This window comes from Sphaerodactylus townsendi, linkage group LG02, assembly GCF_021028975.2.
Source record: "Sphaerodactylus townsendi isolate TG3544 linkage group LG02, MPM_Stown_v2.3, whole genome shotgun sequence".
In the NCBI taxonomy this organism is placed as follows: domain Eukaryota; kingdom Metazoa; phylum Chordata; class Lepidosauria; order Squamata; family Sphaerodactylidae; genus Sphaerodactylus; species Sphaerodactylus townsendi.
The window spans coordinates 33491019-33506629 of record NC_059426.1 but is presented as its reverse complement, the minus strand read 5'-3'; the positions used below and the strand labels follow the sequence as shown (position 1 = coordinate 33506629).

The 15611-nt window shown below is 43.0% G+C and overlaps 1 protein-coding gene across 2 annotated transcripts in view; it reads left to right on the top strand.

Annotated features, from left to right (window-relative positions):
* SCN2A (sodium voltage-gated channel alpha subunit 2) overlaps positions 1-15611 on the top strand; it is a 135515-nt gene that overhangs the window by 51135 nt on the left and 68769 nt on the right. For both annotated transcript variants that reach the window (XM_048483311.1, XM_048483312.1), the window contains exons 3-5: positions 5099-5420; positions 10162-10280; positions 15391-15480. In XM_048483311.1, coding sequence (XP_048339268.1) covers positions 5151-5420; positions 10162-10280; positions 15391-15480 — 479 coding nt within the window. In that variant the 5' untranslated portion in view covers positions 5099-5150. The remainder of the gene's footprint in view (positions 1-5098; positions 5421-10161; positions 10281-15390; positions 15481-15611) is intronic.

The window sequence follows — 15611 nt, the reverse complement described above, 5'->3', positions numbered from 1 at the left end:
ATCTTGTCCAGAGTGGGTTTGCACATCTTATATGCATGATTCACTACAGCTCTCATTTTTAATTAAAACACAGGCTACAGCGGATGCACGGTACACTTTAAAGTGCTTTCCCACTTCAAAATGCGGAGAATCCCAAGGGCATGCAACTTATCTCTTCGCACTTTCCACATTTTTTCCCGCTGATCATCCCCCAATTAATCCAGGAGTTGCTCCGCTGCTGTGCTGCTTCAGCGCTTTGTACGGCAGCAACGCCCACTCCGCGTCTCCTGCATTTTGATAACCAGCATCTTTCGCAAGACGTCCTTGGTTGCTTGCGCTATTTGCAAGCTTGCTTCATGAGTCAGGCATCCGCTTGGGGTGGCGTGGCTGGACGCACGACAGGCTGCTGAGGGCTCAGGACCCTGGCAATCCTCCTGAAATTTTAGCCCTGAACCCCAGCGCTTCAGGGCCCAGACTGTAAAGTGTGTGAACCTCGCAAAAGCTCTTGCAGCAATTGCCTCTGCACGCCATCTTGTGGCGTTCCCACCCAGGGCACCGAGTAGTCCCCTGAACAGGAAATGCTGGTTTTTACTTCAACAACCAGGATCCTTTAGCAGGAAGTTAGGTGTGGTCTGTCGAAGGAGAATTAAAATCATCGTTAAAACACACACGCACCAAAAAGCACGGTGGAGTTTTGCTCTCTCTTATTTCTTTCTCTCTCTGTTTGGCTGCAACCTGCGTGGATTAAAACCCACATGAGTGAATGAAGCTAGGACTGGTAATGCATGCCTTATTTTTCTGCAGTCTTCACGAACGGGGTCTCTCTCGTTCCGAGGCATCCTTGTTCTGTTGATGAAGAAGGTTACTCGAGAGCAAAGACCACTTTCGTTTGCACGACCCCACCCCCACCCCCGCCACCATCCTGTAGCTATCTGCACATATCAACGCCCGTCATGCGTTGGGTGCGCCAGGTGCGCTATGTACACCTGCAGGAGTTAACGTGCATGTGTGTAGGTGCTGTAGTTGTCTCCCACACAGCAGAGCTCGAATGTGTGCTGTCCATAAAGCCGATCTTAGTATTTTACGGGTGGGAGATGGTGGGGGGGAGTCGGTTCTTGCATGCCATATTCCCTTTATCATTGCAATGCTGATGCATCATCTGGCACTCAAGCTGTTAATCTTCTGGCGCTGTTATTATTTAATTGCTTGGATAATGCGGGTTGCTTCTTCAGGGTTTTGTGTTTGTGGTATCGTTGCAGAGGTTGGGTACGGAATTTGAACGTTTGCATCGGATCCTCCCCCCCTTTTTGGGGGGGGGGGGTCAGTAAATATAAAAGGAGGCAATGAAAAGATTCATAGAGTAGAAAGTAACAGGGTGAATGTTTACGCAACCCGACCCATCATTTAATCAAGGATGATTTTTATCTCCCCTCCAAACCACAAAATGCTTTCTTTCAAGGAGGCGTCAAGTGTCCAAGCCTGATCAGTCCTTGTTCTAAAAGAGCTGCATGCTGTCCGAGTTCTGCACGTTTTTTCTGTAAGCAGCGGGACAACCATACAAATGAATCTTCTAGGTGACAGAAATGGCCTCCAGCCCTCATTCTAATGAAGGCTGTTGTGGGGTTGGAGGAGGCAAAGGGGAGACCATCAGGCATCTTCAAACCCTGGATGCTGAGAATAAGCACCCCCCACCCCCACAACGCATGTATATTGTTTCTGAACATTGGGAAAACAAGACTGCCAAACTGTTTTGTTGACATTAGAACACCACTAGCCAGGACAGCTTTTACTGGAATTGCCTGTTGTTTCCAGTGGCCTTTTTGACCACTGCTTTCTTTCAAAAAACATGACAACCCTCCTTATGTCATTTAAGTTCCTTTCAGGCAGCTTCTTTTACAGGATGAAAAAGTGTGTAAATGTTTGCATTACATAAACGACTTATTTTATTCATTTGTTGACAACATTTATACCCCACCTTTCTGCTCTCATCAAGACCCTAAGCTGCTAATAGATTAAAAACGTACGTAATAAAAACAAATCTTAAATGTTATTAAAACCCAAACAAAACACATTGAAACAATCGAAACCCAGTTACAATACGCATGCAATATTGACTAATACAAAAGGACAATGACTAAAAACTTGGCAGGAAGGAGGGAGGGATCACTGAAGGAACAGCAAACAAAACAAAAAGTCTTCACCTTCTGGCAGAAGACAGCAACAGAAGGAGACAGGCAAGTCTCTTTGGGGAGAAAGTTGCAGAGATAACTGAGAAGGTCCTTTCTTGAGTTGCCACCCACCTAATCTCAGAAGTCAGGGGTCCCCGAAACAGGGCCTCAGATTATGATGACCACAGTAGTCGGATAGGATTGTTTGTAAGGCATGCTGGTCCCAACCCATGTATGGCTTTAAAGGTCAACACAACCCCCTTGAATTGTGCCCAGAAACAGATTGGGAGCCAGTGTGTAGATGGGCCAAGACTGGAGTGATATGTTTTTTGTGACTCACTCCAAACAACATCCTGGCTGCAGGACATTCCGCCAGTGGAATTTTCCAAACAGCCCAGGTGGAGCACATTGTAGTGAACTTGTCTAGATGTAACTATGGCATGAACCACAGTTGCTGGATCCTTTTTGCCCAGAAAGTGCTTCAGCTGACTAACTAGCAGAAGCTGGTAAAAGGTATCCCTGGCTACATTTGCTACATCTGCTTTTCCAAAAGTAGGCCTGGGTCCAAGAGCACCCCAAACTACAGACCTGGTCCTTCAAGGGGAGTGCAATCCCATCCAGGGGAGTACAACTCCATGCAGAATGGGTGACACCTTAAGCCCCAGATAATACTTTCCATACACCAGTAGTGCTTCAGTAATTAATCTATATCCACTCCAAAACTGTCTCTGGGCACTGGCTCAGGGTTTCTATAGCCTCCTTGCGATCAGTCAAAATTGTGAGATAAAGCTGAGTGTCATCTGAGATAATCTTACCCAATTATTTCATGAAGTTACTGAAAAGCATAGGGGACAAGATGGAACCTTGTGAGACCCCACAGGCTGAAGGTCAAGGGACTGAGACCTTTATAAGCACCTTCTGAAACCTACTTTCCAGGTAGGACTGGAACCACTGCAAAACAGTACATCGCAGTCTGGAATGATAGTCCAGAAGAATACTATGACTGATGGCACTGAAAACTACTGAGAGGTCCCGGGGAATCAACAGAGTGACACTCTCCCAGTAAATCTCCCGGTGCAGGTGATCCACTGGGGTGGGCCAGAGCAATTACAATTTCATAACTGGGTTTGAAAATGGATTTAACAGAATGCAAACAATGTGCTTCATCCAGGAATGCATGAAATTGGCCGTCCACAACCCTTTTGATTACCTTGTTTAAAAATGGAATATTCAAGAATGGTTGATAGTTACTGAAGAATGGTTGATAGTTACACCTGGGACCAGGGTACACTTTTTTTTGTAGTGGACGTACCATAGGCTGTTTCAGGGCTGGAGTGACCACTCCCTCTGTAGAGGAGTCATTAACTACCTGTCAGAGTTTATCAGTGAGCCTTCCCCCCTCCCCCTGGGATTTCAGCAGCCAAGGAATGGCAAGAGTCATACCTTGTCCACATCCTTAGAGTAAAGAAACTGAAAAGTATGCCGAAAACTGGACAAGTTGGCACCCTGGCAGTGTCTGACTCTGTCACTGCTAATGTAGAACTGGGCAGCCCAATCCGGGGAGGGGGGTCCCCCTCTGGAGGTGGCGCAGACTTACACTGAGATATGACACATTTTTCGTGGCGTATTTCTATTTTCACCCCAACAGGGGCTTTCAAGGTAAGCTCCTTTAAAAAAAACATTTTCAGGCTTCCCGCACTGCGGGAAAGCTGAAGCAGCGCCATCCCCACCCATCAGCTCTGGATTCAATTGTAAGTCGGCATGAATGGTTTTATCTGCAAAGTGTTGCACAAAATGGTAATACGGGTCTCCTGAACATTCTACCTCCTTCTGCGGGTCAGATTGCAACTGACCTCTCACCACGCAGAACAACTTGTGTAGCCAACACTGTCTGAGGCAATGGTGGCAGAAAAGCAGTTTCTTTGCATCCGAGTGTGATTCAAAATGAGCTTTTGACCATGTCTTAAATAATAGTTGAGGCTCTAGCATTTGCCATTTACTTTCTGTGACAGAGAAAAAAAAATAAAGGGCTAGAGCGATGTGGCAGTTAGCATGTCAGTCAAATCCCTAATAGTCTCAGAGTAACCTATAAGAACGGAATGGGGAAGAAAGAATCATGTAAACCAGCCTAAACTCCATGGAGAAATGGTGGGAAGCAAATGTGCTAGTTAGATATATTAATTTAAACAAAACTGATGTGCTACCTGGAACGGAAGCTACATTCCTGACTTGGAACAATCTCAGATGTTAGTGGCTGGCTGTGGTTGCTCATTTGTGTTCAGAGATACTATTATTGCTTTACAACTCAACCCTCTTGTATTGATATTGATAATGGGTCCTGACTGGGCCTAACGTGCCTTGATTCTTTTAACTAAGCCCTGTCCAAGATAATGCACTATATTATGAAATAAGAATGAATATAATTATGTTAATCTCTTGTACTCTGTGCCTCCCCTCTCACTTCATCCTTTTCTGTTTACCCCACCTTTGTTGAATAAATTCAATTTTAAGCCTTAACTTAAGTCTTTTGCATGTATCACTCTATGAAGTGCTATACACACTATATAAATATTGTATACTATACTGTACTATATAAATAATTGCCCCAGTAATTAAAACATATAGTCAGTGTGCAAAATGTTGATTGTTGCTGATGCATTTTACAGGAATTTAATTGGGGAGAGTTTGGAGGGTTTCCCCCCCCCCCCCCCCCCGATTGTTACAATATCTTCTGTCTCCTTGGATAGTCAGACAGATTTGCAAATGAGAAAGAAAATGGGTTCAAAGGAGAAAGAATGAATGAATGATCAAACATCAAAACATACAACTCTCACATTTGAAGTAGCCGAATTAATAAGCTGCCCTGCAGACAAAGATATGCAAGTGTTTTCCTTTCCTTGTACAAAGCATTGCGCTAATCTTCTTCTTCTCTGTGTTTTTTTTAATCCTAGCACTTTTTTATGCATGGGGCACAACAATAATTAAGAGGTGCAGGATGAAAAGATGGCACAATCAATGCTGGTACCACCAGGACCTGACAGCTTCCACTTTTTCACGAGAGAATCTCTGGCAGCTATCGAGGAACGTATTGCCGAGGAAAAAGCTAAGAAGCCTAAACAAGAACGCAAAGACATTGACGACGATGAAAATGGACCCAAACCCAATAGTGACTTGGAGGCTGGCAAATCACTGCCCTTTATTTATGGAGACATCCCCCCGGGAATGGTCTCTGAGCCTTTAGAAGACCTGGACCCGTACTACCTTAACAAAAAAGTGAGTGCGTGCTGTGAGTTTAACATAGTTCCACTGGAGTTTGGTAGCACCGGAACCTCACAGACACTTCAATGGAGTACTTTTTAGCCAATATTTTGGAATATGATAACTGCAGATGTTTTTGATTTCATACACAGATGTTTCCATGGTATATTTTCTCTGTTCACCGATGGTGTTCCCATGCTGGAACCTTAGTGTTGACAAGATATCCCCTTGAGTTTACATATGGTGAAACAGGTTTATTGTAATAATCCGGGCATTTTACTGTAATTTTTACTAACCTTATTTTACAGCTGGGAAATTATTGAAGCATGAATGAACAGAGATTTTTTATTAACAGTAATACTAGCAGCAAACATTTATGGTAAGGGTTGGTGTATTTAATGAATTGTGCCTCTCCTTAGACCCTTTCCCAATCCTTTTTTGTGCAGCAATAGACCTGGGTAGGATTCTTCATGGATCTGCTTAGTATATCTCTCTTGGTTTTGAAACTATCCTATCACTGACTTAGTTGTTTTAGAAGTTGTTAGAGTAAACATTTCCAGAGCCATTCTAATCATGAAGAACTATGACCAACTATGTTCAGGGCAATCCATCAAACAGATGGGACCATTTTGCTACCTGCAGTCTCCATTTTGAAGCTAGTACAAATCTTTCCAAGCCTTCCTCCCTTATATAGGTCTATTGAGGGTGAAGATAATTCTCTCCTTCTGGTGCAGTTCCCTGCAGAGGGTAGATAGAGGAGGAAAGTTAGGAATATGCCTCATAGCCACAACTTATGCCAGATGGCCACAGGTATCCCAAAGGGTTATCAATATTTTAATGACCTCCTCTCTCTGCTCTTGGCTTAAGTTAATGATTCTTTCATTGAGCCCTTCCACACCTGCACACACAAGCCCATTATACACTGTTGCTCTCCTGCGCAGAAAGAAAACATTTCCTTTGTGGCAGAGATCTCTTTACAGTTGCGCTTACACTTACGGTGTGGAAGATCCCCAAAGCTCCATAGTTAGTGAGAGTGAGGAAACGCCAGTGTTTCCCCTCACTTCAGGGATTCTGCTCCTTCTGGTCTCCCCCTCCCCACTCCTTGCTCTCTGCTCAATGAGGGAACAGGGGGATAAAGAGAAGGGACAGAGGTATAAAGAGAAGAAGGGGCGGCAGCAAGCAGCGGCAGCAAGGGAGGAGCTGGGAGACAGCAAAGAGAAGTACATTCTGAAGAGGGTTTACTGGACAACAAGCTGCAGGTTGCAGTTCAAAGGCAGATAAAGTTCCTGTCTTCCTCCTGATCCATTTCCATTTTTATGAGGACTGTCATCTTGGCTAGTAATGTAACTGATTCCACTAGATAGGTGTGTGCAATTTGATTAGAAACAGAGAGGTCATGTTTTTCACTTAGCTTTTCAAAGTAATATGCAAGAACTTGCAGAAGAGTCTTTGATTTATTCTGCTAGCTCAGATTTTCTCCCTTGGATGACTAAGCATAAACCAGTACCTCTTAACAGGACAGCTCAACAGAAGTCACTCTTACAATGCCATTCTTATCAAAGCTACAAGCTGCTTCGGAATGCACCGACCATCGGAATGCACAGTCCAGGAAGTTATAAGATATATAGAAAGCTCATCAGAAAGATGAGATACAAAGAGCGTAAGAATTGCCTTGCTGGATCAGAATCAATGTAGATTCAGTTTCCTTCTACTGGTCAGCTCTGAAAGGAAACAAGCTAGCATTCCCCTGTTCTTTGATATTTATAGCTACACATGAAGGCCTAGTTACTATTATGGCTGTTGATAGACCTGTTACCTGTGAATCTATCCAACCCTTTTTCATGGATGAGTGTACACTGCATGAAGATATTATATGAAAAAATAGCCCTTTGGAAATGAATTAGCCTTTTTAAAGATGGATTAAGCTATACGCAAATTGGCAATGATAAAGAAGCAGTGACAGTCTTAGATTGCATTACAGGTCTTTGTTTTTGCAAAATCAGGTCATGCAAAAATTTTGAGCCGAATTGCCACAGAGCGACAGACAAGCAATGCAATCCTGTGCAGATTTAGATTGGAGTAAGTTTGCATAGAATTGTTCTGTCAGTCTCCATAGTGGCTGCCTTCACATTTCAGCTGATCAGCATGCACGCCCATCCCTTCCCCCGCTCTATACAGGATGGGTAGAAAAGTGGATGAGAATTGCAGAATGTGGTGCCCTATTTTCTCAAACCACTGAATAAATTGTTTAACTGGAGTGTAAGGCTCATTCCGCACATGCAGAATAATGCACTTTCAAATTGCTTTCAGTGCTCTTTAAAGCTGTGCGGAATAGCAAAATCCACTTGCAAACAGTTGTGAAAGTGGTTTGAAAACGCATTATTTTGCATGTGTGGAAGGGGCCTAAGAGAAAAGACACTCTAAAATTGTTCAAAAATTCAATGAGCAACGAAGATCAGAAGAACAGATTCATTATAACGTCTTGGTCTAAGCAGATCCCTGGGAAGAAAGCTGACCACTGTTTAAAAGCCAGAGTATATGTGAAGCTATAGAAACACAGGCATGTGTCTAAAGAATCAGAGAGCAGGACAGTCAACCTCCATACTTTCTACTCTGCTAAACAGGGTGCAGCATGGGCTATCTCTTCTTTAGCCTATTCTCTGGTTCAATGTTGAATAGAATCAGTTTGCCTTCCTTATCTTTTCCCTCTGGGATCCACAGTATTGCTAGCTGAGCTGCCTGCTGCCTGTTGCAGCCTGTGAATACCAAAGTTCACATCATGGCTGTCTCTAGAACATAAAGAAATTACATTCCTTTTGCCTTACCCTGAGCAGAGGCAACCATAATTCTGACCCCAGATGTTTGTTTTAAACAGCTTGTTTCAACAGAGTAAGAGGCTGTTGAACTAGAAAAGGCAAGTTTTCTAGATACAGATTGGGATTTCTTCTGCTTCTGAGCAAAGAAGCCTTTTTTTAATGACGGATCTGCTACAAAAGAATTGTGAACAGAATAACGGCTGCTTGATTGCTGTAGATGGCTCAACATCTCAACAGGTAATAGCACAGGCAATTCATGACATAGGGAGGGTATGTTGGCATCTGTAAAAACCTGACATAGAAATGTAAGTTGCAATTTTGGCAGGGCCTCTGGGAAACTACTATCGTAGCTTCTCAAACATTACTTCTCTTCCACATGAAAGAGAAATAGTAAATTTCTAAGTATTTCCTGTTGATGTAATCGAAAAGCAAACTCATGGCTAGAGTTGTCAGATACTTTGTACTTTTTCCGTTGGCAACAAACAGTTTCTAACCATTCATGCAATAATGAATACACTGAGAACAGTTGTGGAACTGTTTGAAACGTTCAGCAGTTCTCCTGCGCATATTGTGTGATGATTCAGTGAATCATTTCATAAGGATGTCAGATTTTATACATAACTTGGGGATACTTAATAAACCAGGCGTGAGCACCGCAGTGAAGGGAACATGATGCTGTTTCAAAGCTAAAGAGACGTAAACCTGTGGGGTTGTGGGTGACGGCTGCCAAAGTTGTCAATTGCTTTTTGGATGCAGAATGTTTCTGTTCAGATGATCAGAAAGTGGTTCTGCTGTGACTTTGTCGGTTGTTTCCTCAAAATGGCTACCTGAATTACGCAAGGTTGGTGATTTCCCAAAATCAGTGAATGTGAAATTTGCCGCAACCCGCCCCCCTCTGTGGAGTACTTGTACATACCATGCTGTCTACCATGAGGGATGTCATGCCTCCAGGTGGGACCTGGGGATCCTCTGAAATTACATCTCTAGGCACAGAGATCAGTTCCTCTGGAGAAAATGGATGCTTTGGAGGATGGGATAAATAGCATTGTACCCCACCAAGGTCTCTTTCCTCCCCAGGCTTCATCCCCAAATCTCCAGGAGTTCTTGAGTCAGGGGACAGGGGGAGCAGGTGACTCTGTGCTTTATTGGGTTAGTGTCAGAAGGGACCATGTACAAGCTAGCGAATTAATCCATTGTCTCTAATTCCAGAGCCACATCCGGCTAAAGCAGAAGCTGTAACCCATGTCTCTTGATCTGACCAATGTTGCTATCCTATATAGAGAGAAGTGTGACAAAGCGGGTTTAAGGCTAATTATATTCTGCATAGTATCAAGGTGACGGTGATAAAGATCCTTTAACATTGCAGCAGTAGTTAGGTTACACTGCTCAGTGCCTGACCGTACAACCCTATGCAGAGTTACAGCCTTCTAAGCCCATAACCTTCAATGGAAGTAGAGAGAGACAGTTGTGCTTAAGATTGCAGCATGAAGCTGTTAGCCTCCATACTTTCCCTCCATTCACACCTCCTGTTCTACTTAGATGAGAAGTTGGTTTTTAGTCATGCTCTGTGTGGGAACCAATCAACCCTGTCCATCTAAATGCCATCTATTTTTTACTAATAGGCGAGAAGAACGCTACTCTATGTTTATGAATGCTATTGTGTTTTATTCCTAAACTGATTCCTAAACTTATGGGAGCATTGAAACTGGATTCTGACCTGCATCAGACTGGATCAATCCAGTCCTTTAAGCCCCACAACATTACATGAACCCAGACTCAACTATCTAGGAAGGGTTTTGTTTATATATGCGTGCAACTTGCTTTCTGCCATTGACATTAAAGCATAACCAACTTCTTGCACTTGACAGAGTTTGAATGATGCACAGGGCATTGCTACATGCCCCCATTCCCCCTCCCCTTCTGTCTTTTTTTTCTTCCAGACATTTATAGTATTGAATAGAGGGAAGGCGATTTTCCGATTCAGTGCCACCTCTGCTGTGTACCTGTTAACGCCTTTCAACCCTATTAGAAAAATAGCTATTAAAATTTTGGTACATTCATATCCTTTTCAAATGGTTGGTTCACTGTGAATGAAATAATACTATTCTGTTTCTCAATGCTTGGGTCATTTTCTGTCTTGGGGAGGCTATGAACTACATATCACCTGTATTTTGACCACCACCACCACCACCCCCCACCCCCACCCCCGGTTTTTCCCTGTATGTTTTTAAACTCCTCCTGGTTCGCATTTCTGCACCTGCTGCTTTATAGGTCACTGTTGGAAAGCAGAGCTCTCACTTGGGCGGCTAAAGAGCAGCTCTCCACCACTTTCCGTTTCTTTCATTTGCTTCTTGTTGTTTCATCCTCTCTTTTCCTCTCTCTTTTCTTGTACTGGCATCCTTGACTCCTCCATTCCCATTTTGTTCACATTCTTTGCTCTTTTTCATGGTGTTTTAGGGAGCTCTGGGGGAGATTCTCACGAGAAGATGGGTATTTCAGTAATGGTAAAGCTTCCTTGACCAATAGCCCTCTAGTACTATGTGACCCTCCCTGCAGCTGCTAATTGTGGGGGAAGTATTGGGCATATTGTATGTCTCAGACTCCTTCCTCATATGCAGAATAATGCACATGCAATCCACTTTCACAAAAGTAGATTTTTTCTATTCTGCATAATAAAATCCAGCTTCGATTTCGATTGAAAGTGCATTATTCTGCATGTGTGGAAGGGGCCTCACTCCCAGTTCATGTGAAGCAGCAGGGGGTCCCAGCTCAGCCCTTATGTGACCTGTGTGTTTCTTTAAGACATAGTTCAGAACCATATGCAATCACACAGAGATTCCAACTGAAGATAACTTTGCAGACAGCCTGTACGTTATGATGATTTAACTCTTGTGGGATTCAAAATTAAAACTTTTAATGAAGTCACAAGGCCAGAAAAATCTTTTTTATGATACAGCTTTCGTTTAGAGTAACTGTATTAGATAGGATTTTGCTGGTATCCGCAGGTAGTGGGAGAGCTCCAAATTGGAATCTTTAGGTGATCCAGAAGTACTGGGACTGCTAGGCAAAGAAACTCAGGGCTGATTTATAGTATGAAATGCATTCTTCCTTCAGCCAATGGATCTGATTGTTGCTCCCACACAGTGTCTACTGGAACAAACCAAAGTACAGCACACTTGCTTAGTGAAGGTCATCCATTATGTGGGAGTGCAGATATTCGTGTCCCTATATTGCAGCCTCCCAAACATTGCATCGCATCCTAGCTCAAGTTAGCCTTACCTTGCTAGATAAGCTGAAATGTGCTATGGTTCTACTATCACCACAATCTCTAAATATACACACATCATTGTTTGGGTCCCAAGAAGGATTTTCACAGACAAATTGGGGGGAGGCGGTTTGTACCTATTGGCCCACCCACTGCAACCCCAAATAACTCCCCAGATGCTGCTTTTGTGAGAAAGGGAATCCTTCCCAGAATTAGCACGGGAATGGATTGGTATTCTACAGCACGAGAAGTGAATTGGTAACAAGGAATGTCTTTCCCCTCTGTGGAAATACTCTTTGGGATTGAAGCCTCGCACTTTCGCACATGCAGAATAATGCACTTTCAATCCACTTTCATAATTGTTTGCAAGTGGATTTTGCTGTTTCGCACTGTAAAATCCAGCTGCAAAGTACATTGAAGGTAGATTGAAAGTGCGTTATTCTGCATGTGCAAAAGTGCCTTTAAGTCAACCACTGTGTCTTAACTTGCATGTGGATACCCTGATTAAAAGAGACAGGTCTCTGAAATCAGTGCAGTTTTTACAGTATAAACCTGAGTGTTGTTGTGTCCTTCAGAATCCATTAAAATCAGTGGTCTTAGATGCGTATAACAGTAGGGTTACACTGTGACAACTTCTCTGGAACATCCTGGACAAGTCAGTTTCTCTAAGTTTTATTTGCCTCGTAATGTTGTCTAACCTCTTTGGAGGAAGACTGAGGTAAAATGTAATGAATATAGGAGGTAATGTTTTAAAATACATCAAGCAACAGAAGGAATAAAAAGAAAATGTGCTGGGAATATTTATGTCAAGAAGTGTTGACTTGATAGTTAAATTTATTTTTGGAACGCCTGGTTAAGTGATTTCTGCTTCTGAGCCAAGCAATACACATTTTACACACTCACAGTTTTATGATTTTCAACACTGTATAAAATTATGTACTCCGTGGCTCCACAACAGCTTTTCCTTTATTTTGGACTAAATTCAAGAGAATTATCAATTAATAAGGCTATACACGTAGTGGAGAATGGATCAAGCTATCACAGAGAAGAACAGAAATATGTCCAGGAGTCAAAATCCAGGCTTGTCTTATCAAAGAGGGTTGAGGGGTATTAGCAGTTCCAGTCTTTACATCCCAGCAAATAAACAGAGGAGACTTTATAATCTTTATAACTGTGCAACTCACGTTCCCTGCCAGAAGCACTGACTTTCCTTTAGTTATTGTCATCGAATCAAAATAGCTGTCAAAACCTTTGGATCAGAGATAGATCTCCATCACCAAAGTCATGTAACTCTGATTGCCCTGGGGATCCCCTGTAAACTGCTGTGAGCACCCGCAGGAAGGATGTGATGCAAATGTAATTTTTTTTAAAAAAAACAAAACCCTGAAAATATGTATAGTCCTAAAATAATGCAGCTCTAAACATCTTCTTAGTCTGTAGTGCCATCATGTGGTCATTTATGGCCAATCATGACTGGGCAACTTTGTGTAGTGGATGTACCTTTAAGTAGATACAGTAAGAAAAGATGGAAGGTAATGTTTCTAGCACAGAACAAGAAACTCTGCTTATTGTTAAGAGCAATATGAAATGCAACCACTTTCCTAATTTGGGCCTTTGTATCTGCCGTATTGGCAAGTCCCCCCTTCCCCCGCACCTTCATTGAAAACAATGCTGGTTTCCTTACATGAACTTCCCTTTACCTTGAAGGCAGTGATGGGATCCAAAAAATTTAATAATAATAATAATAATAAGAGTTTGGATTTATATCCTCCCTTTCTCTCCTGTAGGAGACTCAAAGGGGCTTACAATCTCCTTGCCCTTCCCCCCTCACAACAAACACCCTGTGAGGTAGGTGGGGCTGAGAGAGCTCCGAAAAGCTGTGACTAGCCCAAGGTCACCCAGCTGGCGTGTGTGGGAGTGTACAGGCTAATCTAAATTCCCCAGATAAGCCTCCACAACTCAAGCGGCAGAGCTAGGAATCAAACCTGGTTCCTCCAGATCAGAGTGCACCTGCTCTTAGACACTGCTCTTAGCCACTATGCCACAATAACAGGTTCCGATGGTGGTGGGATTCAAACAGTGGTGCCGCCGCACACACGCCCTCCAGTCCCTATTGGGCAGGGAGGTTGCTTTAGTAACCCCTTCTCGGCACTCAGAAAAAAATTAGTAACCACTTCTAGAGAAGTAGTGAGAACTGGTTGGATCCCACCTCTGCTTGAAGGTAATAGTTCCTTGAAAAAAATAGGGCTATGCTGAAGTCATCCACTTTTTAAATTATCCTGCCTGTCTTCTGTCAAGGAGTTGAGAGGACTTCTATCCAGGCCCAGATCAATACTTGCTTAGCATCAGCAATGCTGTGTGATGTGTCTTCCATCCATACTCAGGGACTCAATGACCATGGCAAGGACAGATGGGAAGAACTGTACCAAAATACTTGGGTTTTTTGCGAGAAAAAAAAGTTTTTGAATTGTATTGTGTTTATGGAATTCCTAGGAAAATTTATCCAGGATTTGTATGAACAAACTTTCATCTATTTTGAATCCCTTTCCTGGCTAACATTCAGGGTTCTTTCTTTATTCTACCATAGGATCCATAGTCTATCTAACATGTCCCCCTCCCTTGCATGCCACCCCTTACTCCCTTCCCTCCCTCCCCTTCCCTTGCATGCCATCCCTCCCTCCCTTCCTTCCCTCCCCTTCCCTTTGCATGCCACCCCTCCCTCCGCTAGGGTGAGTGGGCCATGGCCAGATGCCGGGCCCCCTCCTCCCCCCTTGCATGCCACCCCTGAATCCCTCCCCTGCCTCCCCTCCCTTGCATGCCACCCCTTACTCCCTTCCCTCCCCTCCCCTTGCATGCCACCCCTCCCACATGCATTGGTTTAATCCCAAGGGGTTCAGGGGGTCATTAATTGAGCCGCTGATTTTCACCTCAGTGACCTGTATATGAAGCATTGCTTTTAAAGCATAGAAAGACTGAGAAGACGTAATTACATCTCATGTCTCATATTAATCCGCCCATACCTTCAGACCTCTATCAGTTGCCCTTCTCCTGACATCCCAACCTTAATGGCTTTTCAAGAGTGATGCCTTAATTGTGGAATATCTCCAAAGGCGTTCAGTTGAAACCTACTTCAGTGGGTTTCCTTCTATGCTTTTTATACATGACAGCTTTTCCACATTCATTTGTTTCTCCTTTTATTTCTTTTAGTGTTTGTTTTGCTGATACTTATTGTCTTTTGTCAGCCACCTTTGGAAAAGTTGTCAGAGGAGCAGCAGTGGCATAGGAGGTTAAGAGCTCGTGTATCTAATCTGGAGGAACTGGGTTTGATTCCCAGCTCTGCCACCTGAGCTGTGGAGGCTTATCTGGGGAATTCAGATTAGCCTGTACACTCCCACACATGCCAGCTGGGTGACCTTGGGCTAGTCACAGCTTCTCGGAGCTCTCTCAGCCCCACCCACCTCACAGGGTGTTTGTTGTGAGGGGGGAAGGGCAAGGAGATTGTAAGCCCCTTTGAGTCTCCTACAGGAGAGAAAGGGAGGATATAAATCCAAACTCTTCTTCTAAAGAAATTTTTATACAAATAAATCAGTAAAACGTCACCATGAGCTTATTTATTTGCATGATGAAAACCCTGTTAGCTTTAACTTTTAGTATATCTATGACCTTTTGTATATTTCTTTCAGAAAACAACTTTCTTATTTCTTTTATGTTGCACAGAATTTACTTGAATGCCAATCTGTTCTGTTTTAACTATGGAGCAATGTGTAAGGATGTTCTGATATTTAATCTGAGGCACCTACCTATCAGAAACAAGTAGTGGTTTTAGAAATAGCGCATTGTTAATGTGATACAATTAATCTTTTGATACATTCTCTAGTTTAAGTATTCCTTAACTCTACTATACATTATTCAGCATGCTTATTATGTGCACTATTTTGACCAATTGTGTATTTATGACCATGAGTAACCCTCCAGAATGGACCAAGAATGTAGAGTAAGTCAAACTTAATTTCTATTCAGTAATTACTTAGTGTGTGTCTACCTGTTTTGTCTCTTGCATTATAAACCCTATTTGGGGGGGGGGGGGTCGTCAGCACAAGTCAGCTGTGACTTGACAGAACTTTA